Source organism: Neomonachus schauinslandi, chromosome 8 (genome assembly GCF_002201575.2).
Source record: "Neomonachus schauinslandi chromosome 8, ASM220157v2, whole genome shotgun sequence".
NCBI classification, from domain to species: domain Eukaryota; kingdom Metazoa; phylum Chordata; class Mammalia; order Carnivora; family Phocidae; genus Neomonachus; species Neomonachus schauinslandi.
The window spans coordinates 109,860,327-109,887,949 of record NC_058410.1 but is presented as its reverse complement, the minus strand read 5'-3'; the positions used below and the strand labels follow the sequence as shown (position 1 = coordinate 109,887,949).

The window sequence follows — 27,623 nt, the reverse complement described above, 5'->3', positions numbered from 1 at the left end:
AGAGGGCAAGGACTCCATGAGCACGTCCTCAGCACGTGGGTGGTGTAAACAGGGAGTCACCGCATGGAGCAGGGGAAAGAGAAAGTGGGGCTGGGAGCTAGAAGCTGTTTCCAGAGAAGGGGAAGGATTGCTGAGAAGTCTCAGTTATGTACCACCCTCCCCAAATCAAAGGGCATCCAACCCCGGATACTTCCTACCCCAAACTGAAGCCCATGCCCCAAGGGACATCAGGTGCTGATCTAATGAGACCCAGGGCTCAGGGCTGCTCTACCTCCCCGACCTGTGCCCTCCGTGATGAAGCCTGGTGGGGGAGGCCGTGGCAGTGCTGGCCTTGACCCTGGCACCTCAAGGCAGCTGCTTCCACCCTGGGCTGCCCCACATTTCCTCAGAGCTCATTATAGGGTAATCAAGTTGTCCCATCTGCCAGGGACTGCCTTGGTTTTAAAATGGAAAGGCCTGCACACTAGCAACCCTCTCAGTCCCAGGCACACTGGGGGCAGGGCATAAGGAGACTGGTCATCACAGGTCTTAGCATCTGATCCCCCAGATTTCCCAAGCGTATGGGTATGGCTATAGAGACAGAAGACATCTGGCGAAGGTGAGGGGTGAGGAATAAATGCTCAGGTTTATCTGCAGCTCAGACACCAAAAGGGAGCAACCAGGCCCCTTGCCTTGGAGGGCCCCCCTCCACTGCAAACCACACTGGCTCACCTTTCCTGCGAACGATGAACTCAAATTTGGCTGGCACCAGTGTATCCAGGCTGATGTTGATGGCACTGAGACCAGCCTTCTGAAGCTGAGGGAGCAGCCGGGCTAGGTTGATGCCGTTGGTGGTGATGCCAACAGTCCTCAGTCCCTCCAGCTGGCGGAGCTGAGCTGTAGAGAGAGCAGAAGGGGGGAAGTCAGTCTGTTTATTCCCGGTGAGGCTGGGAGAAGGGCGGGAAGAAGAAACTCCAAGTCCAAATAAGATGGATGGAAAAGGGTTTCTCTGTGCTCTTCTATTAATTGGGTTTAGCTTAATAAAAACAGAAAAATAAAAACTCTGATAAAAATAACCAAAAGATTAAACACTGAGTGCTCACTCTGCTAAAGGCCCTGCCAAGGGCTTTGCGGGCCTTAGCTCACTGAAGCCTCACAACAAGGGTTATCCCCATTTACTAGATAAGGCAAGAGAGACTTGGAGAGATTAAGACAATTGCTTAAAGTCACACAGCTAGTAAGAACGGCTGAGATTCAAATCCCTGTGTACTTGACTCCAAGACTATGCTCTCAGTTAATCAACTCATAGGTGCTCATACTCTGCATAGAAGAAACAAAGAAGTGTTTGGATTACTTGCTAAACTGCCTCCTCCATTATAACCCAAGTCCCTAGACATAACAGAAGGATGAAAAAAGAGTCCACAATAGCACTGGAAGGCAAGAAAGAATGCCTTCAATGGCCCAGACAAGTAGAGAAATCCTGAAAGACAGAAAGCAGATGGGCTCATGTGGATTGAGGAAACCACAGCCCAAAGCACATACAGAAGGTTCTGTACAAAGTAGGAGGGCGACTAGTGTACCCCAAACTTAACAGTCACCTACACAGGGAGTAGGAAGGACCCTGGGCATGTCAAGGAGATTACCAGTCTGGGGAACTGTGTTTGCCTGAGCTGGGTAAGTTGGTCTCCCTCCATCCTTATGTGCAGGGGGAAGGCTGCAGCTTTTACCCCAAGGCTAGAGTACTTAAGCTAGCTGAAGGGGGTGGGGGAAACCAGCATGAATAGAAACAGCACTGGCAGCCAGGCCAACAGAAGCCTTGAGCACTGAGATGAGTACATAGCCAAGAGTCAGCACCCATTTAAGGAGAATGTTGTAAAAGAAAGATAAATTCCACAAACAGAAGAATGAAAGAGGAAGGAAAAGTGAAAGAGATAACAGAAGAGGATTCTTTTAAAAATCAGAGTTAGTGTCCATGTTGATGGCACTGATTTATTTGAACCTAATTTATTGAACACTACACCTGAAACGAATGAGGTACTATTAGTTGGCTAATTGAATTAAAAAAAAAAAATCAAAGTTAGATGAACATAGATGCAAAATCCTCAACAAAATATTAGCAAACCATATTCATCAATATAATAAAAGGATCATACATCATGATCAAATGGAATTTACTCCAGGGATGCAAGAAAGGTTCAACATTCACAAAATCAATGTGATATATGCCACATAAACAAAAGGAAGGATAAAAATCAGATGACCAACTCATTAGATGCAGAAAAAACATCTGACAAAATCTGACACACTTTCATGACAAAAACTCTAAAAAAAAAAAAAAAAAGTGGGTATAGAAGGAGCATTCCTCAGCATAATAGAAGCCATATATGACAAGCCTACGAACTAATATCTTAGTCAATGGTGAAAAGCTGAAAGCTTTTCCTCTAAGATCAGGAACAAGACAAGGATATTTGCTCCTGCCACTTTTATTCAACATAGTATTGGAGGTCTTACCTAGACCTTAGGGGGAAAAAAAGAGATATAAGGCATCAAACTGGAAGGGAAAAAGTAAAGCTATCACTATTTGCAGATGACATATAGAGAAAACCCTAAAGAAGCCCACCAAAAAAACATTAAAACTAATAAATGAATTTAGTATAGTTACAGGATACAGAAATCAATATACAAAAATTTGTTGCATTTCTATATAGTAATAACAAATTATCATAAAGAGAAATAAAGAAAACAATCCCATTTATAACTGTATCCAAAAGAACAAAATACCTAAAAATTAATTTAACTAAGGAGGTGAAAGACCGCTACACTGAAAACTCTCAAGACATTAATGAAAGAAACTGAAGAAGACAGAATAAGTGGAAAGATATTTTGTGCTCATGAACTGGAAGAATCAATATTATTAAAATGTTCATATTACCCAAAGCGATCTACAGATTCAGTGCAACCTCCATCAAAATTCTGGCATTTTTCACAGAAATAGAACAATCCCAAAATATGTATAGAACCACAAAAGGCTCTAAATAGACAAAGCCATGTTGAGAAAAAAGAACAAAGTTGAAGACATCACACCCCCTGATTTCAAATTAAATTACAAAGCTATAGTAATCAAAACAGTATGGTATTGGATAAAAACAGACATACAGATTGATGGAACTGAATACAAAGCCCGTAAGTAAACCCATGAACACATAGCCAATTAATTTACGACAAAGGAGCCAAAAATATGCAATGGGGAAAGGAGAGTCTCTTCAACACATGGTATTGGGAAAACTGGACAGCCACATGCAGAAGGAAACTGTTACCACTACCTTACACCATGCGCAAAAATTAACTCAAAATGGATTAAAGACTTGATCTGAAACTATAAAGCTCCTAGAAGAAAACAGGGGTGGTAAGCTCCTTGACATCAGTGTTGGTGATGATTTTTTGGAGGCAAGAAAGGCAAAATTAAACAAGTGGAAAAACATCAAACTAAAAAGCTTCTGTTTACAAAGGAAATCATCAACAAAATAAAAAGGCAACCTACTGAATGGGAGAAGATATTTGTAAATCATATATCTGATAAGGGGTTAATATGTAAAATACATAAAGAACCCATACAACTTGATAGCAAAAACCCAACAATCCAATTTAAAATGGGCAGAGGATCTGAACAGACATTTTTTCCAAAAAAGATATACAAGATGGCCAAAAGATATATGAAAAGATGCTCAACATCACTCATCATCAGGGAAATGCAAATCAAAACCACAGTGGGATATTACCTCACACCTCTTAGGAATGGCTATGATCAAAAAGACAAGAATTAACAAGTGCTGGTAAGGATGTGGAGAAAAGAGAACCCTTGTACAATGTTGGTGGAAATGTAAACTGATGCAGCCACTATGGAAAACAGTATAGAGTTTCCTCAAAAACTTAAAACTAGAACTACCATATGATCCAACAATTCCACTTCTGGGTATTTATCTGGAAAAAAAAACCACAACAAAAACACTAACTCAAAAAGATAATATGCACCCCCATTGTTCACTGCATTATTTACAAAAACCAAGACATGGAAACAACCTAAATGTCCACTGATGATGAATGGATAAAAAATAATGTGGTGTATATGCATGAATCTTGGTGAACAATCAGCTCAGCTCTATGCGAGTACAGAAATGAGAAGTAAAATGCCCAAGACAAGCTGGATTGAGAAAAAGACAACAGCAGATCACAAAGTTAACACCCAGTTTAGGTAGGGGTGTATGGAAATGCACATGCTCATGATATAAGACCATAATTATATAACTTTTCTGGAGATAAGCTCTCTATCTGGAGAGTAGTGTATGGAACCTTAAAATGCCTGTGACCTGAAATTTCACTTCTAAGAATTTAACCTAAGGAAATAATTAAGGACGTGAACAGTATTTATCTACAAGAATGTTTATTAGAGAACAATACATAATAAAAGGAAGAGGGAAATCATCCAGATAGCCAACAACAGAAAACTGGCTAAATTATGCTTTGTCTGGATGATGGAATATTACATAACCAAAAAATGACTGTAAAATCATGTTAGGGAAGTTGGGAAATACACGTTATATTAAAGTCCGGGTTGAAACCAGTAGTTAGAAACCAGATACAAAGCAAAATGACAGGCAAGTCACCAAACCAAAATGTTAACAGTTGTTGTATTGGGGTAGTAGTGATACTCTTTTTGCTTATTTGAAATAAACATGCCCTATTCTTGTAACTAGAAAATAAAAGTTTAAAAATAAAGTTGTTGTTTTAAAAAGTGTGAAAATTAATCATGGGAAACCCCACTAAAATGAAGTTGGGAGGTTTCTGCAGGGGGAGCTCTCAAGCTCTACCACTCAGAGTCACTTGCGGACCCAACAGGAAGAGAGGGACTTGACCTTGCAAATGGATACTACTTTACTTTGCCAGCTTCAGGAAGAAACACTTTCCTTCTCCCTCTGGCAACAGCTCAGCCAATGAGAAGGCACTATACTTCCAACTCCCTGTTGATTCCAATGGGTTTTTCCTTTATAGCAGCCTTCCTGACTTACCCCCTTTCTCCATAAAAAGCCCACCTCTCCTTTTGTTCTCCAGACTCACCCCTGGTTTTGCCACAGCTTGTCTGTCCCAGATTGCAATTCTCTTTCATCCCCGAATAAACTCATTTCTGCTGGTAAAATAACTGGCAGTTTTTATTTTTAATGTTAAAAAAAGAAAGAGAAGAGCTTTACTGTGGGAAAGTAAAATATGGAAAATTAGCAGTAGTTGGCTCCCTTTAGCAAATCAACTCTGAAGAAACAGAGAATCTAGGAACTTTTACAAAATGAAAATCTCGAGGAACACCGGAAGAAGAGTGCTTCTGAATGGGTGTGCGGGAGGGTGTTTGTAGCCTGGGGTTGAAGAGAGCTGGCAGAGAAAGTAAGCAGTTCAAGGAAAATAAGACAGTTCAAGCGCGATTCTTACCCTCACCCACTGATGCCTCAGAACAATCACTGTGTGTCCCTTCACTGAAGAAATCGGTGTCGACCACCCCAGAGCACCAGCTGGGGAATCCACTGGAGGTAAACTCAGGGAATCTGCCAGGGCCTTTCTGGAAGAGGAGTTGAGGCCTTAGGCATTCATTCCTCCATCTACCCCCTCCAAAGCCCCAGAACTGGTGGATTAAAATCAAGGGTAATTGCCTCCTTCCAAATCTGCTTCTTGCTGAGGGTTTGAAGGTGAAGACCTGCAGGGTTGCCATATTACAGAAAGGTAGGAGGTGCCATTCTCATCATCATCTAAATGAATACTCACTCCCGGAGTTGTGCAGTATACGACTCCATGCAGTCACACATAGCAAGGCCAGTTGTTCGGTGGGGAGAGTACAAACATGAGTGGGTAACTGTGATATTCTCAGTTCTTTAGCCCCACGGGCCTATCAGAGATGAAGATCTGGCCTTAAATCTCTTTCCATTAAGTAGTGCTATAAAGAATAGCGAATATTCTCAGGGGAACAAATTTACCAGCTAAACCAAGGAGACTCTTAAGAAGGACAACTAGTGCTCCCTGCCCCCTCAAAAAACCCTATAAAATAGATACCAATAGAAGGAAAATGATTAAAACAGACTGATGTAAGAGAAACATGATCAATACAGTAAAAGAAATAATGAAGGATATTAATAACATGAAAATTTATCATAAAAAACAAGGGTAAAGACATAGTAGATAAAAGCCTAATCATGAAATAAAGAACACAAGAAATAAGATATACAGTAATATGAGAAGATAAGATTTAGGGCTCTCCCAGGAAAAGAGGGGTGCCTGGGTAGCTCAGTGGGTTAAGCGTCTGACTCTTGGTTTTGGCTCAGGTCATGATCTCAGGGTGTGAGATCGAACCCTGAGTTGGGCTCTGCGCACAATGAGGAGTTTGCTAGACATTCTCTCCCTCTTCCTCTGCCCCTAGCCCTGCTTGCTCTCTCTCTCTTTCCCTCTCTAAAATAAATAAAATCTTTGAAAAAAAAGAAAAAGAGGAAGAGAATAAGAAATCAAAATATAATTTAAATACTGTGGAGGCTATAAGTAGCAGGGGTAACATCCAGATAACAGAGGTCCCAGGCAAAAAATTAAGCTGGCAAGGAGGAACTATCTGAAGAAATAATGGAGAGAATTTCCCCAAATTTAAAACAAATGGCTTAGTACTGAAAGAACAATTTCATTGTCAACAGGACAAGTAAGGAAAAGCCTATTCTAGGGATATTATACCAAAATTTAAGAAAATCAGATACAAAGAAAGCACTCTAATAACTTCCAGAGAGAAAGAACATAGCATCTACCAAGAGCAAGAACCAGATCGACATCAGACTTTTCCCAACAGCAATACTGGCTGTCAGGGGACAATGTAGTGACATTCTTAAGAGAACAAAGGAATGAAACTTGAACCTAAAATTTAATATGCATTCAAATAACATTATAAAACTACTACTCTACTACTTTAAAACATTATAAAAATTATCTGTCAGATTTAATTAGATACACCACCAAAATTAGATTCACCATTAGACACACATCAACTTTTAGAGAGAATACTCAAATAAAATGAGAAACCAATTCAACAGAAGCTGCAGGAATTATGGGAATATGGGGTGATCAAATACCTTGGTAATTTCTTAAAAAACAAAAAGCAAGAAAAACACTTTTCTTTCTTTTTTTTTTAAAGAAAAGCCAAAGGGAAGGGATTGTGCTCAGACCACCCACAGGAGAAATCTGCTCTTAATTAGGGTGGCCAGGCCTGAAGGAGAGTAGTAACTGCTGGGATAGACCAGTGTGAGACCTTGTGGGGGAACTAGGAAGCCTGGAGGATTAGGGGGAAGCCAGGACATTGGGGTTCCAGCTATGGCTGGCACAGGCCACACCCTCCCATTTCCTAGGGACTGTGCATTAGGGGAAAAAGAGAACAGGAAAACCACAACGCAGAGTCAGGAAGCAGTGGGAGGATTTTATTAAACTGCATTACATAACTTCCCCAAGCCCCTGTGAGTGTCAGCATCCACTTGGTTTGTTGTAATCTTAAAGGATACAGAATGCTTACAAGAGACACAGAGGGGGGGCCCTGGGTGGCTGAGTCAGTTAAGCATCCAACTCTTGATTTCAGCTCAGGTCATGATCTCAGGGTCATGGGATTGAGCCCCACGTCAGGCTCCATGCTCAGCGTGGAGTCAGCTTGTCCCTCTCCCTCTATTCCTCTCACTTGCTCTCTCTAATAAATAAAATTGCTAAAAAAATTTTTAAAGAGGGAGTGCCTGGGTGGTTCAGTCAATTAAGTGTCTGCCTTCAGCTCAGGTCATGATCCCAGGGTCCTGGGATTGAGTCCCACATGGGGCTCCTTGCTAGCAGGGAGTCTGCTTCTCCCTCTGCCCCTTCCCCCAACTTGTGCTTGTGCATGTGCTCTCTCTCAAAAATAAATAAACAAAATCTTTAAAAAAAATTTTTTTTTAATTTTTAAAAAAAAGAGAGACACGGATGAGTAGCTTAGTCCTAATAACCTAGAGATAAAATTCTAGAAAATATCAACAGTAAGGGTGGAGTGAGGGGTGACAAAATCAAGGACCTGAGAGTGTGTTAAAGTTCTTGGCTTATTAGGGAGAAGAAGGAGGGATCATTTATTTAAAAGCCAAAAGGGAGGAAAAAGAAACACAGAAAAAGTATGACAGATAAAAGATTATAGAAACAAGTCCAAATATTTCAATAGTTACCATAAAGTTACCTAGAATCAACTCACTAGTTAGGTCAGAGATTGTCAAATTTGATAAAAGAAACACAAGTAATAGCTATGGGCTGTCATAACAAACAAATCTAAAGCATAAGAACATAACAAAGTTTAAAGTAAAAAGGTGAAGCCAGATACAATGGTCTTAGTAGAGCCAAAAGCAAGCTGACATAACTTTAGTAAAATAAAACACATAGACCTTAAAGACCCAAAGTATCATTATAGAGAGAGCTACTACGTAGTGATAAAAGATCCAATTCATGAAGAAGACATGACAATTCTAATCACATATGAACCTAATAAAATCACCTCTACTAAATATAAAGTAAAAACAAATGGGACCTCTGGGAGAAATTAACAAGTCTACCCACTTATTTATTATTGGCAGGCCAAACAGGTAGAAGCCAGCAAATGGAGATAACCAAAGGTTTGAACAATAAAATTAACAAGCTGGATCCAATGAACAAATACAGATGTCTCCATCCAGTAATTAAATAACCATTCTATGCAAGCACACACAGAACATTTATAAAAACTGTCAATATACTAGGTCAGAAAGAAAGCCTCAATAAATTTTAAAGAATAATTATCATATAGATAAGATCTCTAAATACTACATAATTATAATAAAATATACATGAAAAATCCTCACATATTTAGAAATTAAAAACAGTACATAAATATGTCATAGATCAAAGAACAAATCAGAATAAAAATTAAATATTTATAACTAAATGTTATGAAAGCAATAGGCTACACCAGGATGGAAGGCAGAAGTAATAAAACGGAATACAAATATACAATAAGACTTGACAAATCCAGAAGTTGGTTTGTTAAAGACTAGCACAATAGACAAACCTCTGGCAAGATTTATCAAGAAACAGAAAAGAGATAAGGTACAAATAAAACATAGTAAGATTTAAAAAACCAAAACTGCAAGTAAAACAGATTAAAAAATAAGAAAATACTATCAATTTCATACCAATAAATTTGAAATCAGAAATATCAAAAAAAAAAAGATAGCACTACCAAAACCGACTCTAAAAGAAGTCAAGAATTTTACTAGTGCAATAACTATCAAAGGAATTGAAGCTCAGTTAGAAATCTCCCTGCAAAGAATATACCAGGCACAATTTTACAGGTGAGATCAAATTTTCAAAGTGATTATCACAGATTAACACAAACTCTTGCAGATGAAAGAATAAGAAGGAATACTATGTGCTGTGGTTATATGTTTGTCCCCTGCCCCCATCCCCAAATTCACATGTTGAATCCTAATGCTCAATGTGATGGTGTTAGAAGGTGGGGCCTTTGGGAGGTGATTAGGTCTTGAGGGTGGAAGGATTAGTGCTCTGATACGAGAGATCCCACAGACCTCCTTCTGCCATGTGACCATACAATGGTAAGTCTGTGACCCAGAAGAGAGCTCTCACTTGACCATGCTGGCACCTTGATCTTGGATTTCCAGCCTCCAGAACTACGAGAAATAAATGTTTGCTGTTTATAAGTTACCTAATCTATACTTTGTTAGAGCAGCCTGAATGGACTAATACACTACCCAACTCATTCTTTGAAACCTAATATCACAATCAGTTAAGGCAGGAATGAGGAAGGCAAATTACATGCCCATTTCACTCATGGATATAGATGCAAAAACTTAACGTATCAATAAACTGAACCTAATAGTAGATAAAAGCACAGTTTACCATGACTAGGTTGGATGTACTACAGGAGTAATATAAGAAAGCCATAATGTCATTCAGAGTAATAGCATACAGAAAAAAAAAAAAAATCATAGATCATCCTAACATACATAAAAAAGTACATAACTTAAACTAGGAAGGGAACTTCATTATTTGATTAAAGTTACTTGTGAAAAAAAAATTAATATCATTCTAAATGGGGAAATGTTAGGAGCATTCTCCTGTTACTACTACTATTCAAGATTACACTTGAGATCTTAGATATTGCAATAGGACAAGAAAAGGACATGAAAAGCAATAGATAAGGGGAAAAAATTCCCTTAGTTGCAGATGATGTGGTTGCTAGTATAGAAAACTCCAAAGAATCTAAACAGATGTATTTTCCTAACTTTCCTATCAATGCTATAATATATCAAAAACAATTAGAAAATGTAATTAAAAAAAAAATGATACTATCCATCAGAATCCTATCATAAAACAGAATTAATCCCAGATAGTTAAAATGAAGACTTTAATGAAAGGACTACTTGCCATGGTATGGACAGAATTAAGGGCTCCAACAATGAATAGTACAGCACTCAGACTAGCAACACTGGGGATCCATTACCATGCCTAGGGCCAAAGGCACATGGAGAAGAAATTAAGTTAGGAGACCAACTAAGTTATCATGGAGGCAAGGATGCCCTGTGGGAGTCCTGGAGGGAATTCAGCTACTGTCAAAAAACCCAGTGCAGAAACCCAAATGCATCAGAAACCCAATAGGCAAGGACACCCTGGGTGACCCTAGGGGTCAGCCACATAGAGCCAAGAGAAGGGCAAAGGAATTAGATGGCTGTGGGAAGGTGGGGGTATGAACAAAAAAAAGATGTCAATTCTCACCAATTTGATATATAGGTGTAATGGCATTAATATCCCAACAGATACAAAAGCAATGAACCCTCTTAAAAGAAAATTACAAAAACAATTCAATTTACAATATCAAAAAGAATAAAAGACTTAGGAATTAACTTAACCAAGGAGGTGAAAGGTTTCTACAATGACAACTATAAAACATTGCCAAATGAAATGAAAGTTAAATGGACATGCATCACGGATCGGAAGACTTAATATTCTTAACATGACAATACTACCTAAAGAAATCTAAGGATTCAATGCAATCTCTATCAAAAGCCAATGACATTTCTTATGGAAATAGAGAAAAACACCCTAAAATTCATATGGAATCTCAAGAAAGTCCAAATAGCCAAAACAATCTTGAAAAAGAAGGACAAATGGGAGACTCATGCTTCCCCGGTTTCAAAGCCTATCATGAAGCTACAGTAATCAAAACAGGGTGGTATTGGCATAGACATATTCACCAATGGAGTACAGTCCAGAAATAAACCCCTGCATATACGGTCAGATGATTTTAAGGGCACCTAGACCATTCAGTGGGGGAAGGGCAGTGTTTTCAATGAATGGTGCTAGGAAAATTGGATATGCACGTGCCAAAGAATGAAGTCAGACCCTTACCAAACATCATATTCAAAAATAACTTGAAATGCTTCAAGGACCGAAACATATGTCCTAGAACCATACAACTCTTGGAAGAAATCATAGTATAAAAGCTTCGTGACACTGAATTTGGCACTGGTTTCTTGAATGTGACACCAAAGGCCCAGGCAACAAAAAAAATAGACTAATTGGACTTCGGGAATATTTAAAAATTTTGTGCATCAAAAGACACTATCTACAGAGCAGCCACAGAATGGGAGAGAAATATTTCTGAATCATGTATCTGATAAAGGGTTAATATCCAGAATATTAGAGAATGCCTAAAATTCAGCAACAACAAAACAACCCAATTCAAAAATGGGTGAAGGATTTGAATAGACATTTCTCCAAAGAAGATATATGAATGGTCAATACGCACATGAAAAGATGCTCAACATCACTAACTATCAGGGAAATGCAAATTGAAATTACAGTGAAATACCATCCCACACCCATTAGGATGGCTACTATCAAAAAACAAAACAAAACAAAAACAGAAAAACAGAAAAAACAAGTGTTAGTGAGGATGTGGAGAAAGTGGAAGCCTGTGCACTGTTGGTAGGAATGTAAAATGGTACAGCTGCTATGGAAGAGTATGGGTGTTCCCCCAAAAAAATTAAAAATAGAATTACCGGGCGCCTGGGTGGCTCAGTCGGTTAAGCGGCTGCCTTCGGCTCAGGTTGTGATCCTGGAGTCCCGGGATCGAGTCCTGCATCGGGCTCCCTGCTCAGTGGGGAGTCTGCTTCTCCCTCTGACCCTCCCCCCTCTCATGTGCTCTCTCTCATTCTCTCTCTCAAATAAATAAATAAAATCTTTTAAAAAAAAATAAAATAAATAAAAATAAAAATAAAAATAGAATTACCAGCTGACCCAGCAATTCTACTTCCACAATCTCTTTGAAAGCAGAATTTCAAAGAGATACTTCTATGCCCATGTTCCTAGCAGCATTATGGTGGAAGCAACCCAAGCTGAGCAATGAATGGATTATCAAAACATGGTATATACATAAATATCATTCAGCTTTAAAAAGAAATGCTGTAACATGGATGAACCTTGAGGACATTATGCTAAATGAAATAAGCCAGAGACAAAAAGACAAATGCTGCATGATTCCACTTATATGAAATTCTTAGGGTAGCCCAAATCATAAAGACAAAGCATAACGGTGTTTGCCAGGGGCTGGGAAGAGTGGAGAATGGGGAGTTATTTTTTAATGGGTACAGAGTTTCAGATTTACAAGATGAAAAGCTATGGGTATGGATGGTGGGGATGGTGCACAACAGTGTGAATGTACTTAATACCACTGAACTGTTTCCTTAAAAATAGTTAAGATAGGGCACATGAGTGGCTCAGTCAGTTAAGCGCCCGACTCTTGATTTCGGCTCAGGTCAGAATCTCAGGGTCATGAGATCGAACCCTGCATCAGGCTCCACGCTCGATGTGGAGCCTGCTTAAGATTCTCTCCCTCTCCCTCTGCCCCACCCTGTCTACTCACGTGTATATGTGCACATGCGTGCGCTTTTGCTCTCAAAAAAAAAAAAAAAAGTTAAGATGGTAAATTTTATGCTATGTGTATTTTAACACAATAAAAAGAAAAAAAAGAATCCAAACAGAATTTTCCATGGAACTTGCTAAGCTGATTCTAAAATGTCCATGGACAAAGCATAGCTAAAGCACTGCTAAAGAATAAAAAGAATTTGCTCAACCAGACAGTGGCCTTACTGTGAAGCTAGTGGTGAAGGCTGTATGACATTGGCATTGAGACAGACAAGCTAACCAAAGAACAGCACCCAATGCACAAATGCACACATGGCAGATTTATCGAGGAAGCAGAGGCTTCAATAAGAAGGAACTAGAGAGGGCGCCTGGGTGGCTCAGTTGGTTAAGCGACTGCCTTCGGCTCAGGTCATGATCCTGGAGTCCCGGGATCGAGTCCCGCATCGGGCTCCCTGCTCGGCAGGGAGTCTGCTTCTCCCTCTGACCCTCCTCCCTCTCATGCTCTCTGTCTCTCATTCTCTCTCTCTCAAATAAAATAAATAAAATCTTTAAAAAAAAAAAAAAAAAAAAAGAAGGAACTAGAGAAAATGACTATCACATGGAAAAAAAAAAAAAATGAAACTGGATTCCCAAAAACCAGCCACAGATGAACTAAGAACTTAAATATGCAAAAAGCAAAATTTTAACTGTTTTAGTGGAAACAGGGAACTGTTCTGACCTTGAGTGGAGTGTTTCTTTTAAAAGATGTAAAAAGCACTGACCATAAAGGACAAAACTGATCCACTGAAGAACTGCTATTGATGAAAAGAATTATTATACAAAATGTTGCTTATCTTTTCAAACTGGTAAGAGACATTTGCAACATAAGTAAAGAACTTTTACCAAACCAATATGAAAGAAAATTACAACAGAAAGAAGAGAAACAGGGGCAGAAGACAGGAGGTGGTATTACACAGGAAAAGGAAGATATTTGGGGCTGATAAACACGATGAGAGATGCCGGACCTCATTCTTAAACAGGGAAATACAAATTAAGACCAAATAGAATACCATTTCATCCTCGTTCAACTGGCAAAAATCCAGAATAAGAATACTGAGTGCTGAGGAGGACGTGGGTCAGAGGAAGCTGGAACAAACGCTTTGTAAGATAATGCCAAACTGTTTTCCAAAGTTAAACATTCACCCATTCTACCAGGCAACAATCCCACTCCTACATGAAGTGCACTCCAGGACACATGAACGAGAATAAAAAATGTTCTAAACAGTGCTACTTGACACGTCAAAACACTGGAAAGAGCCCAAATGCTCCCTAGCAGGATAAAGGGTGCTATCTTCACCAACGGAATGGCAGAGAAAAGGAACGAATTGCAACTCAGGAGGATGCGTACGAAGTCCGGTTGCATCGAAAGAGGAAGCCCTGAAAGACACACAGCACAGTCCTCATCAAGCTCAAAAATGCTTCTCTCATTTTTAAAAATGAGATAAGGAATGATAAATACAAAAATCCCAAACTGTCACTGTCTGACATGACAGCCGTTGGCCATGTGTGGCAATTTCAATTAATTAAGATGTAATGAAGTTACATCGATTCAGTTACAATTCAGTTCCTCCGTCACACCGGCCAAGTGCCCAAGGCTGCGTGTGAGCCCTGGCGACCGTGTCACACAGCACGGATAGGAACAGTGCCACCAGCCAGAAGAGTTCTGGTGGGCAGTCCTGCTCCAGACAGCTCTGCTGAAAAAGAAGGGGTAGAGGAACTCGTCCACACACAAGCCGGGGTTGGGGGTGGGGGGTGGGAAGCGCTGGGGAGTCTGGGTTGGCCCAGAGGGATCACAGTAATGGCAGATGGGGAGCCAAAGCGGGCTGGGCAGTCTTCCCCTGGGAAGGTCTGCAGCACCAGGCCCAAGATGGACAGTGCTTCGGGCAGGGATCCGAAGTGATTGGGGACAGCAGGCTCCGACAAACCTGCAACCCTTTCGCTCTACACCCCTGGGTGGGGTCCCTCGCTACTCCCACCTGGGAGGGTGAGGACAAGTGTTGGTGAGCATCCCAGCTCTGAGTGCTATTCCCTCCCCTCCCCTCAGCCCTGCTTCCCCAATAACACCCACCCGCCCTACCCTTCAGGGCAGCTTTGCTCTGGGGAAGTGCCTCTGGGCAAGACCAAAGTTGCTAGGCTGAGAGATGTCAAAGTGTCAGTGAGCACAACGCCCCAGCAATCCACAGCCTAGCAGCTGTCTTCTTTTGCAGCCCTGGGGGGAAGGGGAGGACTGTCTTTCCCAGTCAACCGGCACTCTTGGGAGTGGGAGGTAAATCCTCCTTAGCAGGTCACTGCGGTGGCGGCCTTGTCCTACCTAACATCTGTGTGCTGATCAACCCTTATTGGTCAGCCAGTTCCCATGACCAATGGGCCATCACAGCAGGAAAGGCCCTTGAAGTGGCCAGTGCACAGATGAGGACACTGAGGCTCAGAGTGGGGAAGGAATCTGCAGAAGTTCCCCTGGCTGGGCAGTGGCAGAGCGGGAACAGGGCTGCCAACTTTCCTGGCTTCCATTCCTGCCACTATGCAGGTCAGCGGCTCCCATGGAAAGGCCCGTGTCCTCGTGTCTGTACTCAGTCATCCCTCTGCTCTCCCACAGGCCCTGGCATGGAACACAGGGGTTTAAGATGCAGCCCATGGCAGAGGGCAGATGATGTGGCCTGAATGAGGGCGGTGTGCCTGGCAGTCAGCCGGGCTCAGCAGGTTCAACTGTTTCCTGGAAGCCGGGCTGCTTTCAGCTCTGAAGAGCCATCTGGGACAGGGGGTCAGCTCCGCTGGGTCAGCTCCTCCAGCACAGGAATGATGGCAGGATCCCAGGTCACGTGACCAGGGGCTGTCAGGGGCACCTCCTCTGGGCTTCCACGGCACCTGGGCTCCCCTTGCTCGGTCCTTACCAGACAGCTGGCTCCGGCGGCTGCCTCCAGCAATGGGCTGTGGATCCTCCCTGGCAGGGCCTGCAGCTCAGTCACCTTTGTGCTCCCAGCACAGTATCAGGCATATAAGAAGCCTCCAGAGAACATACACTGAACCAGCGAATGAAGCAGAGAACGGAGGCCTGGAAGATTCCCCCTCAGAGCAGCAGGGGTGGGAGCTCAGAACCAAGAACACAGAGCCTTATTTTCCTGTGATTTCATCATCTATAACTATAGAAGCTAAGGTCTCTCTCTGCCTGACCTTGGGGAGTAGAAGCAAGGCATGGCACGAGGCCCTCTGGGGTGACCCCTTACAGAATGCTTTGCCATGTGCTGGGCGTTTCCTGCTCACTTCGTGCCCAGGTCAACTTCATCTCTACCTGGAGGCTTAGAATGGATTTTAAAAGTTACGCAGGGGCACCTGGGTGGCTGTCAGTTAAGCGTCTGCCTTTGGCTCAGGTCCTGATCTCAGGGTCCTGGGATTGAGCCCCCTGTAGGCTCCTGAGCAGGAAGCCTGCTTCTTCCTCTCCCTCTGCCACTCCCGCCTCCGCCCCCGCTTGTGCTCACGCTTTCTCTTTCTCTCAAATAAATAAATAAATAAATAAATAAATAAATATCTTAAAAAAAAAAAAAAAGGTTGCCCAAAGATATGCTGCTAGTAAGAGGCACAGCCGACATTCACACGCAGGAATGTCCTACTTCAGAGATCGCATTTCAAACCAGTAAGTATCAGTGAGCACCAGCTCTGTGTCAGGCATGTGCCCACATGCTGGGAACATGGCTGGGAACCAAAGCTGCCTCAGCAACGACAGCTTTCATGCCAGTTAATGGCAGGAAGAGACAGTACAAAGGAAACATAAACATACAACCAAGTAACGTATCCGTGGATGAGACAAATGCTATGAAGAAAAAATAAGGTAGAAGAAGGGGATAGAGTAGGAGTTGCCACACTTTTTCTGAAAAGGCCAGATAGTAACTATTTTTGGCTTTGCTGGCCACATGGTCTTTGTGGCCAGCACTATTCAGCTCTGAAAAAGCAGCTCTGGGAAATACGTAAATGAGCAGGTGCAGCTATGTTCCAATAAAACTTTATTAACAAACAGTAAATTTCTGATTTCATATAATTTTCATGTGTCACAAAATGCTATTTTCTTTGATTTTTTTTTTTTTTTAACCATTTAGCAATATAAAAACCATTCTGAGCCTGCAGGCCATACAAAAATAGTTGATGGCCCAGATTAGGCCTGTGGGCTCTAGCTTGCCAACTTCTGGGACAGAGAGTGGCTGGGGTGTGGACGTGGGGATGTAGTTTGGAGAGAGTGGTCAAGGAGGACATGTGTGCAGAGACCCGAACAAGGCAGGCAGTGTGCCCTGTGTTCCCGGCTAAAAGAGCAAGTCCAATGGCCTGGTGGTGTGCATGGAGGGGCGCGACGGAGGCAGAGGGGCAGGCAAGAGGTCTCAGAGGTCAGCAAAAGCCAGACCACATGGCCCTGAAGGCCCCGGTGAGGACTTTAGTCTAAATGTGACAGCAAGCCACTGGGCTCTGGCACTTACCAGCTTTGCGACCTTGAACAAGTTACTGAACTGTGCCTCATTTCCTAACAAGACAGGGATGACAACGGTAGCCATCTCAGAAGGTGGTAGGGCCAAGTGAACACTAGGTTCTGAATGGATGTCAGCTGCCGATATGAATACCAAAGCCCAGCTGGATGCAGCAGGAGTTGGGAGAAGTGGCCGCAGCTTTCAAACTTACCCACAATGTCCACCACGTCCGGCCGGATGAGCGGCTCTCCGCCTGTAAGCCGGATCTTGTCTACACCTTCCTTCACAAAGAGCCGTGCAAGGGTCAGGATCTCCTCTGTGGTGAGCAGGTCGGCCTTGGGGGTCAGCGGGACACCCTCCTCGGGCATGCAGTACTGACCTGAGGAAGGGAGGGGATGCAGAGGAAGGCCGTGACTACAGCACAGCGGCCCATGGTGCCTTGAGACCCCCACTCCCCCACCAGGCCAGACGTCTCTCCTGATCCCCACCTGGATGGTGAGGAACGAGCCCGCCAAATCTGAGCTGGTACAAACGCTACAGATTCTCTCCGGGCCTTGCCTTTCTCATCTATGGCATGTTAACACTGCCTCTTCCCTCAGAGGGGAGACTGAGGGAACAGGTTAAAGAGGATGAAGCAGGCCGAGAGCAGAGCCCGGCCTGACGTGAGGGATGCCAAGACTCTGATTCCCTCAGCATGGGGGCGGCTAGGCAGGGTCTGCCTGGCAGGCCTGGGCCCTGGGCCCATTCCTTCCGGCACTGGTCACCCCTTTCGTTCCATCTGCTGTGGCAAATAGTGACCCTGTGTGCTTGGGTCATGAGGCCTGTGAAAAGTCACCCTCGTCTGTAGTGACAAGTGCTCTCATGTCCGGCCTATTTCAGGTTACCAGTCCCATTTCACAGGTTGGAAAACTGAGGTACTACTTGTTCAGGGGGAGGTAGCAGAATGGGGCAAATGCAGGGAGCCCTGGAGGGCGAGGGAGCACTGTCCCCTCGCATTAGCTCCTGTGGGAGTTTAATCGAGGACTGGGTCGAGATCTAGTATAGGGTCATTTAGTCAAATTAGTGAGGGGTCCAGAACTGGTCTTTTAAGATAGAATAGAATAGGTAAAGAACATCAGAACATCAGAACCGCATGCAGTGAGTATTGTTTGGTTAAACGTTTACTACATACACACATGTATTTATTGGGCCATGAAGTAAATACATTTCTTATTGGGAGCAACCATGGAAAGCAGGAGAGAGGGAGAGAGACAAATTTTGCAAGTCCCTCCAGCAGCAGCCACACCTCTGGAGCACTCCGTAAATGATTATGAGATGAATACTCTGTGTGTCAGCCTGGCCCCAAGCAACTTCTGTCACAGGCCTGGGGCGTCTTGTGGCCGGCAGTGCCGGCCACGGGCACTGCTGTGTACCTCACGTGCTTGCGTTGTCCAGCACCCCCACGCCCACCCCTGGCCACATCCTGAATGCTGGGAACCGTGCAAAATAGGAGGCAGGGAGGAAGAGCCCTGCAGACTGAGATTTAGGTCCAATCTCCGTTGCAATTCTGTTCTCAAATCTAGTTCCAAGTAGAGCTCAGCTTCCAGGATCCTAAAACTCAACCTTGACCCTTATCTTGCCCCACAACCTCACCTGGCAAGCCGGGAAGAAGGGTGGGAGGAGATGCTGGGACGAGGACTGGGGAGGGTTGCAGAGGCTTCCTGGGCATGGGGAGATTTCAGAAGCTGCCTCAGCAGGGGGGCAGGGGCCCAGGAAGGGGACTCACATCTGAGGTTGCACTTCTCGGTGAGCGAGATCCTCAGGTAGCTGTGTTGCCGGCCGAAGCTGTCGGTGAGGAAGGCGGAGAAGGGGGCCGCGTGCTCCCGCAGGAACTGTCTCCGCCTGGACAGCTCCTGAAATGCCAGGCAGAGGAGGCGTGGGCCTCTGGGCCCTGGCTGGGGGAGAGGGGCGTGGAGGGCCCACCGCTTCCGGGACATAAAGCCCCCTCCCATCGGGCATCCCCTCCCCCACTCTCATCCCCGTAGTCCCGGGGGAGCTGGGATTCTCCCTCTTACTCACAGACTGGGAAACAGGCCTGCAGGTTAGGTAGGACCTGTCCCCAAGGCCCCAACTCAGCCCCAGGGAGCAGGACCTCTATAGGACACAGCTGCCCCACCCCCAGCCTTTTCTCTCCCTGTCACCATCTTACCACCCACCCCCCTCCTTCAAAGGAAGCCTGTCTAGGAACAAACATCTCCAGTATTTCTGGGATGGGTCAGTGGGAGAGAACGTGCCACTTGGCATCTGGCAACTATGCCAAATGGAAAGTTAGTGTGTCCAGAAAGGGGGAGAGAGGGAGCGGATAACTGAGCGGGACGGTGGCTGCCTGGGACACGGTGAGCCATGTCTCTAACCCAGACCTCCCATTCCCTCCCTTCCCAATGGGAGACAGAAGGAGCTCAACGCCAACTCACTAACTCTGGGGGGTGAGTGTCACACAAGTGCCTCCTCATAGCTACCCCCTGTCAGCTGGGCTCCCTGGGGCCTCAGCACTGCCCTGGAGGACCGAACAAGCCATCGGGAGTGGCTGAGGACGACACCCAGCTGGGAAGGGTAGGGTACACTCACAGAGAGGGCTCCCCTCAAGCAGAAGGCTTTTGGGGCAAGGACAGCACAACCAGGGAGGCCTGCAGAAGGAAGGAGGCCACCAGCCTCTAGGAAGGCAGAAGGGAGGGGCCAGGATGATCACCCACTAACCCCCTGCAGAGATGACTCTAGTCTTCATCCTTCACCCCACCCATTCCTGGAAGGATTAAGCACCCACTGTCTGGGGCCTCAGAGGGAGGAGATTGCTGGAGCCTCCCTGCATGGCTCACCCAAATTCTTCCTGGGGAGAGAAAGGAGGCGGCCAACCTCAGTGTTTCCCCAAGTCTGATCTCCTGCCTTGAGTGCACAACCCTCAGTCACAACAGATGCTGATGAGAAAATTGCTCCATAGAAGCAACATTTACAAAACATCTTCAAGTTTCCAAAGAATGTTCTCTGTTCAATTCCCACACCTGTCCCATAAGGGATTACTGTAAGTGAAGCTTGCATGGGGTTCAAGAATACCACTGGCAGAACCAGGATGCAAATCCAGGTCTTCTGAGTCCAAAGTCTAAATTCTTACTGCAAAGGGAGAATCCAAGAAGGTACATGGGGTGGTGCACAGGGTGGGGGAGAAGTCCTTTCCTTAGAATCTTTATAACAAAGAAATCATGAGGTCGATCATGAGGTCTTTCATGAGGTCTCTGGACAGGGCTCTGGACTGATTTCTGGGCCAGGTGTGACCTGACATCCTGAGAAAGCTCTCTGACTTCTCCAGGCCCATTTTCCCCGTTGTAAAATAAGAACACAGCTAAGGGCTCGGGTAAGCCAAGGGAAGGGGGTCAGGAAACCGGCAAGTAAACATCTAGGATTATCATGATCTTGTAACCTACGACAGCAGAAGGCTTCAGGCCCCCCAGAGGCTCAGGGTAACTGTTTGCCTGCACCCAGCAGGAACATTTCCTTCAATGACTTCCTCAGCCCCAGCTGCATGTCAGAACCACCTGGCAGCTTAAGAAAAAACTTCCACTGGAGAGCAACTGAATTTGGATATCTGAGCACTCACGTTTTTAGTCTGTCTAGGTGATTCTAAAGTACAGCCAGGGTCAAGGGCCACTGACTCAGGAGATAGAAGGGATAGGAGTGAACGTATGTGGGGGTGCTTCCAGGATTTTCCTGGGTGCATAAAAGTGACCTCACTCTGCTCACCCCAACACCAGTGTCCCCCCATCCTCCAAGAAACCCTGCTTACAGTCCCATGACAAGCAAACAGCGGTCACTTCTCTGAACTGCTGTCTGCTACAATCCTAACAGTGCTTCCTACCTCCCTACTCACCCCGCTGCCTTTCCACCTGTAGCCCTGGGAGTGGGGCAGGGGACATGACAGAGTCAAGAGCCCCACTGGCCACCACAGTCCAAGAGATCAGATACCTGGAAGGCTGAATTTCCAGCAGAGTTGCACCCAGTCCTTCATCAACAGCTCTTTGCAACTTAGGAATCTGTTAGTCACCCCAGACCCCAGCCCCTCACCAGTCACCCTCACCCTATTCTTAACATATTGGGGGTTGTTGGCTGGGTGAGGGAGGAGTCAAAGTGCACCAACTGGGAGCAAGTGAGAGGACCAAGGAACATGACTCAGCAGAAACCAGGGAGCAAGCGGAGTAACTGGCCAAAAAGAACATAATCAGATGCTCTGTTGTGGCCCTGGTTGGGGGGGGGTGGGGTGGGACAGGCTGGATTTCACTTCTGAGACTTAGAGTGACTTTATCCAGATTCATCCAGACTCTGTACTGGCAGAACCACACACACGCACACACAGTCTCTCACCTGGCCAGCCTTGCAAGCTCATCACTGTGATGTTAACAAGCCTCATCCCTGCCTCTTCTCTCCTCCACCACTGCATGTCCTACTTTCATTCTTCCATCTCTCCCTTTCCTTTAAAAAACCCCCTGGAGGAAAAAATAGCAGCAGTCAGAGGAGCCCTGGACCCAGAGGGCATGACCGTGTAGGGTGGACAGTGATGCCTCTCACCCAAGAAGGCCTGGGGCATGTCAGAAGCAGCTCATAGCCTCAGAGCCCCGCCTGGACCAGGCTGGGCCCGCCCCCCACTTCCGTGTGGGAAGCCTTCTTGTCTGATTCGGAATCCCGGCATCTACATGGTATGTCACTGTGTCAATGTATGTATGTCAATGAACTAAATAGACTGGTCCTTAATCGGAAGAGAAAGGTAGTGTGTGCAAAACCAGTCACACTGGGGTCATCATTCATTTCTGGGCTGGTCTCTACTGTCAAAATGGCTTCGCCTAGGACAGTGGCTCTCAACAATTTGCACATCAAAACTACCAGCAGTGCTTCTAAGAAGTGCTGAGGCCTGAGAGCCCCACTCCAAAGATTCTGACTCCACTGCTCTGGGATTGGGCCCTGGCTTTTTGTTTGTTTGTTTGTTTTCAATGTCTCAGCTCTTTACTCTGCAGCTTGGCTGAGAACCACTGGCCCCGCGATACCAGGATCAGGAGCTATTTTAATCCAGGGCTAGTTGTTGTGGTTCAGAGCACAGACTCCGGGAGTTGGTAAACCTAATTGCAAGCCCGGCTTTACTACTAACTAGCTGTAGAGCAAATCACCCAAATTCTTAAGCCTTAGTTTCCTCATCCATAAAGGGTGGAAAATAATTCTCCATGACTCAGTTGGAGGAGTTCCTAGGACACAGCAGGTATTCAATAAGTGATCGCTGCCGTTTTCTTTTCTTTTTTTTTTTTTTAATTATTTTTATTTTTATTATTTGACAGAGAGAGAGAATGAGAGAGAGAGAGAGCACATGAGAGGGGGGAGGGTCAGAGGGAGAAGCAGACTCCCCGCCGAGCAGGGAGCCCGATGCGGGGCTCGATCCCAGGACCCTGGGATCATGACCTGAGTCGAAGGCAGACGCTTAACCGACTGAGCCACCCAGGCGCCCCGCTGCCGTTTTCTTAATAGAATTCCTACTTACATATATTGGTTTATTAAACACAGATTCATGGAGGAGTTCTACCTTGTGTGCTGTGACTAGTTTTCCCACTCTTGCCAGCTCCCCTAGTCAGTCCTGCAAGGCCCAACTGTACTTAATGGCAGATGGGCCAAGGCTGGGGTTTCGACCTGCTGTCACACCCCCCAAAGCAGGGAAAGTGGAGTTGGAGCTCCTCCAGGACCATGGATGACCAGGCACAAGGCAGCCTACCATCTGCTACCGGGTGTATCTTGTCTACCTGCCCAGTGTGGACTGGGGCACCGGGTGCGGGTGGGGAAGAGTGGTGCAAAGGACGCAAAGGACTTAGTTAAGGGAGGGATGCTACCCTCCAAGTAGTCACTAACTCTGGGCATTTGGTTTGAATGATAAAGGCCAGCCCCCAAATAGCTCTAGAATATAATAAATAGGGTTATTGAGAAAAAGAACACATTCCAAACTCAGATATCAGTGGCTCTGATTTGGGATCCTTGCTATTTGGGAGGACGTATACCAGGGGTGACTCAAAATTAATCTCTGTTAAACAAGAAGACCCAGCAAGGCGCCTGGGCCCCAGTCTGGATCCCCCCCCTCCCTCCATCCCTCCCTAAGTGTGGGGTCTTTACACCTATGGCTCCTGGCATGAACGGTCACACTTCACCAAAGCAAGGATTCTGAAGGAAAGACTGGAACTCAAGATAACCCCGGAAAGTTGTTCTTTCCCTTCGTGTATCACTGTCCCAGGCCAGGCCTACTGTCCCCTACCTTCTCCTACATCCACTTCCTTCCTGCATAACACCCCCTCTCCAACATTTGTTCATTGTGACCCTCTGAATACTGGGTTCCTCTGCCCTGCAAAAAGTCACCCTCTCCCCTGCCCCTGCCCCAAGGCAGCAGGCCCAGGACCTGAGGCTAGCCCCCTGTGGTCCCAGCAAAGCCTGCATGGAGCCTGGGAAGAAGGAAGAGGGATGTCATGCTTCTGTGCTGGGGTAAGCCCTGCAGAGGTTATGTGGACCACCCCAATCAGGACAGCAGGTAGCTGTGTCTCCCCTACCCACCTCCCCACTTAACCCACACCCCACCACCTCCCCTTTCCACCTGTAGAAGCCACCCAACCTGTCCTCTGACCAAGCCCAAGGCCCACTTCCACTGTCCTCACAGCCAGCTCCCATTTCACACCTCATGTCTCCCCCATACCCACACCCTGACACACGAACATTTAACACTCAGTGGCTTTTCCCTCTGTCTCTGCAAGCACTTCCCAGGGTGGAGGGAAAGGTGCCCTGCGGGAAGAGAGGCGGGGACAGGGATTCCCAATGCCCCACTCCTGCTCTTGCCAACTAGCAAGTTCGGTGAATAGGTTGACCATAGAGATCTCCAGGCTTGCCTCACCTCAGGAGATTTTCTTAAAGACATTCTGTGCCCTCCCCCACGGCGTAAAGATGGGCTGGGCCAACCCTCTGGCTGGAAAGAGGGAAAGTGACAGCCCTAGGAGCCAAGTGAAATTGGAGACAGAGTGAAGGTGAAAACCTGGGGCTCCCTGTCCAGTGCTCTACCATTCCACGTGGCCCCCTCACTCGTTTGAGTTTCAAACAGCCCAAACTATCTGCTGACTCCACTGCCTGCAGAGCACCATGTTCAGCACCGTGCAGAAATACCTAGAAAGGTGGGGGAGCACCCAACACTCGAGGAGCAACCTGCCTGCTGAGGGTAACCCTGGCAGGGAATGTCCAGCATAGGAGGTCTAGGACCAAAGAGTTGACAGAATGGCTATCCTGAGGGTCCAGTGGGAAGGGACTAGTGGGCACAGCATGTGTCAATTGTGGCGAGGCTGACAATAACTACAACAAATACGTACATAACACAGCACCTACGTGGGTCAAGCTTTGATCTAAGTATATATATCAACATATACTAACTCTTAATCTCTAGAACCACTCTATGAAGTAGACACTTACTCCCATTTTATAGATGAGAAGACTGAGGCCCTGGGAGGCGAAGGGACTTGCTGAAGTTCACATATCTACTCAGGGGTAGGCCTGGGCTTCCCATGCCGGCATTCTGCTCCAGAGTCTGTGTTCTTACCTAGCTAGTTACATCTCCCCCTTACAGGGTAAAGGAAAGGGAGGGATAGCCTCTCATTCTACTCTCCTTGTAAGGAAGAAGCGGGAGCACAGGGGCTAGAGTTTGAGTTCCGCCTGCTCCCTTATTTTCAGCTCTGTGACGCCAGGAAAGTTAACTTTGGTGAGCCCCATTACCTGAAAATACAAACTCTCAACCTCACGTGATTTACTGTGAGACCAAGTATGGAAACACGTGGGTGGCTCAGTCGGTTAAGCGGCTGCCTTTAGCTCAGGTCATGATCCCAGGGTCCTCAGATCGAGTCCCACATCAGGCTCCTTGCTCAGCAGGAGCAAGGAGCTCCTTGCTTCTCCTTCTGCCTGACGTTCCCCCTGCTTGTGCTCTCTGACAAATAAATAAAATCTTAAAAAAAGAGAGAAAGAGAGATCTGTCACTTGGCACAGATCCCTTCCTGAAGAGCACAAAGGAAATTAGGGGCAGGAGAAGAAAAAACTTCCCTTTTCCTGAATTCTTTAAGTCTCTCTCAGCAATTCTTGTGTTCCTGCTTTTCCCCTCAATGAAGTTCGCAGTTCAAGGAAACTGAAAACCTTTACTTCCCAGCAATGAGGCCTGATTACTGAAGATCCAAAGGGGATCAGACTCAGGGAAAGCAAGTTAGGCCAAGGCCCTCCCGCTCATTGAGCAATAGTGGCAGTGGGGGGGGGGGGGGGGGGGCGGGGAAGAGATCTGATGATTTCCAGGGAGTGAAGTCTTGTGCTAAGAAATGGGAAAAGAATGACCCGGTGGGTCTGGAAAAGAGGTTTTACCAAATGAAAAAGAGATGCTTCTCCCAAAATTATTCCCTGACCACATGGGCAAAAGAACACTAAACTTAAAACTTGTTATGACATGAATCACTCTGTGGTGCGCTGTCAAGGACTGAAGGGGCCTATCCCAAACCTTAAGGAAAACTGGGATTCCTAATCTGGACAGCGATCCTGCTCCCTTCTGCTCAAGAATGAGGCTGAGCCCTCCTAAGGACACGAAGATGAAACCGAAAGAGTGAAGGACAAGTCACAGAGCCCTCTAACTACAGACGTGACCAGTGACTACTGGTGGCACAAAGGTGACTTTTTTTTTTAAAGCTTTTATTTATTTATTTGACAGAGAGAGAGACAGCGAGAGAGGGAACACAAGCAGGGGGAGTGGGAGAGGGAGAAGCAGGCTTCCCGATGAGCAGGGAGCCTGATGCGGGGCTCGATCCCAGGACCCCGGGACCATGACCTGAGCTGAAGGCAGACGCTTAACGACTGAGCCACCCAGGCGCCCCCCAAGGTGACATTTTTAACTGGTGTCACACTATCAAGCAGGGTGTCACAAGAACACCTGGTCACACACAGACAACCTTTCATGGGGCGGGGGAGGGGAGGGGAAGAAAATGTTCAAGAAACAGGGTGGGCGCTGCAGGGCTGAGAAGGGTACAATTAACAATTCACTGGACCCAGAGTCCTACCTGCCTGCTTCCCCATGTCTGGCGGTCACTCAGACCTGGAAGGGGGTTGCATGGCTGGGTGGGCAGGGAGGTGATTAAGCATTACCCCAAGAAGCGCCCGTCCCTTGGGGTATCAGGTGAGACTGGTCAGCTTACAGAGCATCCCTCCACTCCTTTCCCCACCCGCAAGGAAGCCCTGAGGAATCCCTTCCAGAAGCGGCCCTCGCAGCCCGGCCTGGGTGCTTCTCGGAGTCAGGGACAGCTGGCCGGCCGCCCTTCCCGGGGAAGGTATGGATGTGGGCGGGCTCACCTCCGCAGCAGTTTGGGAGGGCTCCCCAGGGCGGTGCTGCGTCACTGGAGCCCCCGTGCTGCAGCTCCGGACGCTGGACCTCAGCACCCGCTGCAGCATCCGGGACACCGGCCTCACCGCCATGAAGCCTGCTGGCCGGGCGAGATTCCTCTCGGTAGCCGGCTTCCGAAGCGCGCTGGCCCCGGGCTCGCCGCCCCGGGACCTCGCGGTAGGGGCGGGGCGGGGGCGGGGCCCGCGCAGCCAATCTGGCGAGGGCGCCGCGCTGCGCGGCCTTCTGGAAGTTGTAGTCCACTCCTTCTGCTCCTTCGGATCCAGTATGCCCTCTAGGGCTTGGGGAGCACTAGTTCAAAGACGGGTGAAAATCCTGGGTCTTTTCGACAGGCTTCTCTGCCTGCATTAGTCCAGGACCTAGATCGTGGTGTGACTAGCACAAAGTGCTGTAGGCAGGGCAGGATTAGAGCCGGGTGAACGAAGCATTGCCTTGGGCACAAAATTGAAAGGGGTGCCAAAAAAGTAGGTTATCAAGATAAATAATATTTAATGTAGTATTTTTAAAAGTCAGAATCAATGCCAAAAAAATCCATGATGAACAAAATAGCAATATTATATATAAAAACAAGATCTGGCCCTGCATATTTATGACTTCTCTCACTCCCTTGGAGGTAGTCTAGGCCCTGGTTGAAGGTGGGTCAGCTCCCTCTTTACAGATACACTTTTCCAAATGTGCCCCAAAAGGACATTAACACACTT

The 27,623-nt window shown here is 46.0% G+C and overlaps 1 protein-coding gene across 3 annotated transcripts in view; it reads right to left on the bottom strand.

The window, feature by feature from the left end:
- Positions 1-27,081, bottom strand: part of MOCS1 (molybdenum cofactor synthesis 1) — a 36,701-nt gene extending 9,620 nt beyond the window's left edge. For all 3 annotated transcript variants that reach the window (XM_021691978.1, XM_044917342.1, XM_021691980.2), the window contains exons 1-4: positions 26,874-27,081; positions 19,228-19,354; positions 17,674-17,841; positions 712-876 (exon numbers count right to left, since the gene is read on the bottom strand). In XM_021691978.1, the coding sequence (XP_021547653.1) occupies positions 712-876; positions 17,674-17,841; positions 19,228-19,354; positions 26,874-26,996 (583 nt within the window). In that variant the 5' untranslated portion in view covers positions 26,997-27,081. The remainder of the gene's footprint in view (positions 1-711; positions 877-17,673; positions 17,842-19,227; positions 19,355-26,873) is intronic.
- Between the last annotated feature and the right edge of the window lie 542 nt (positions 27,082-27,623).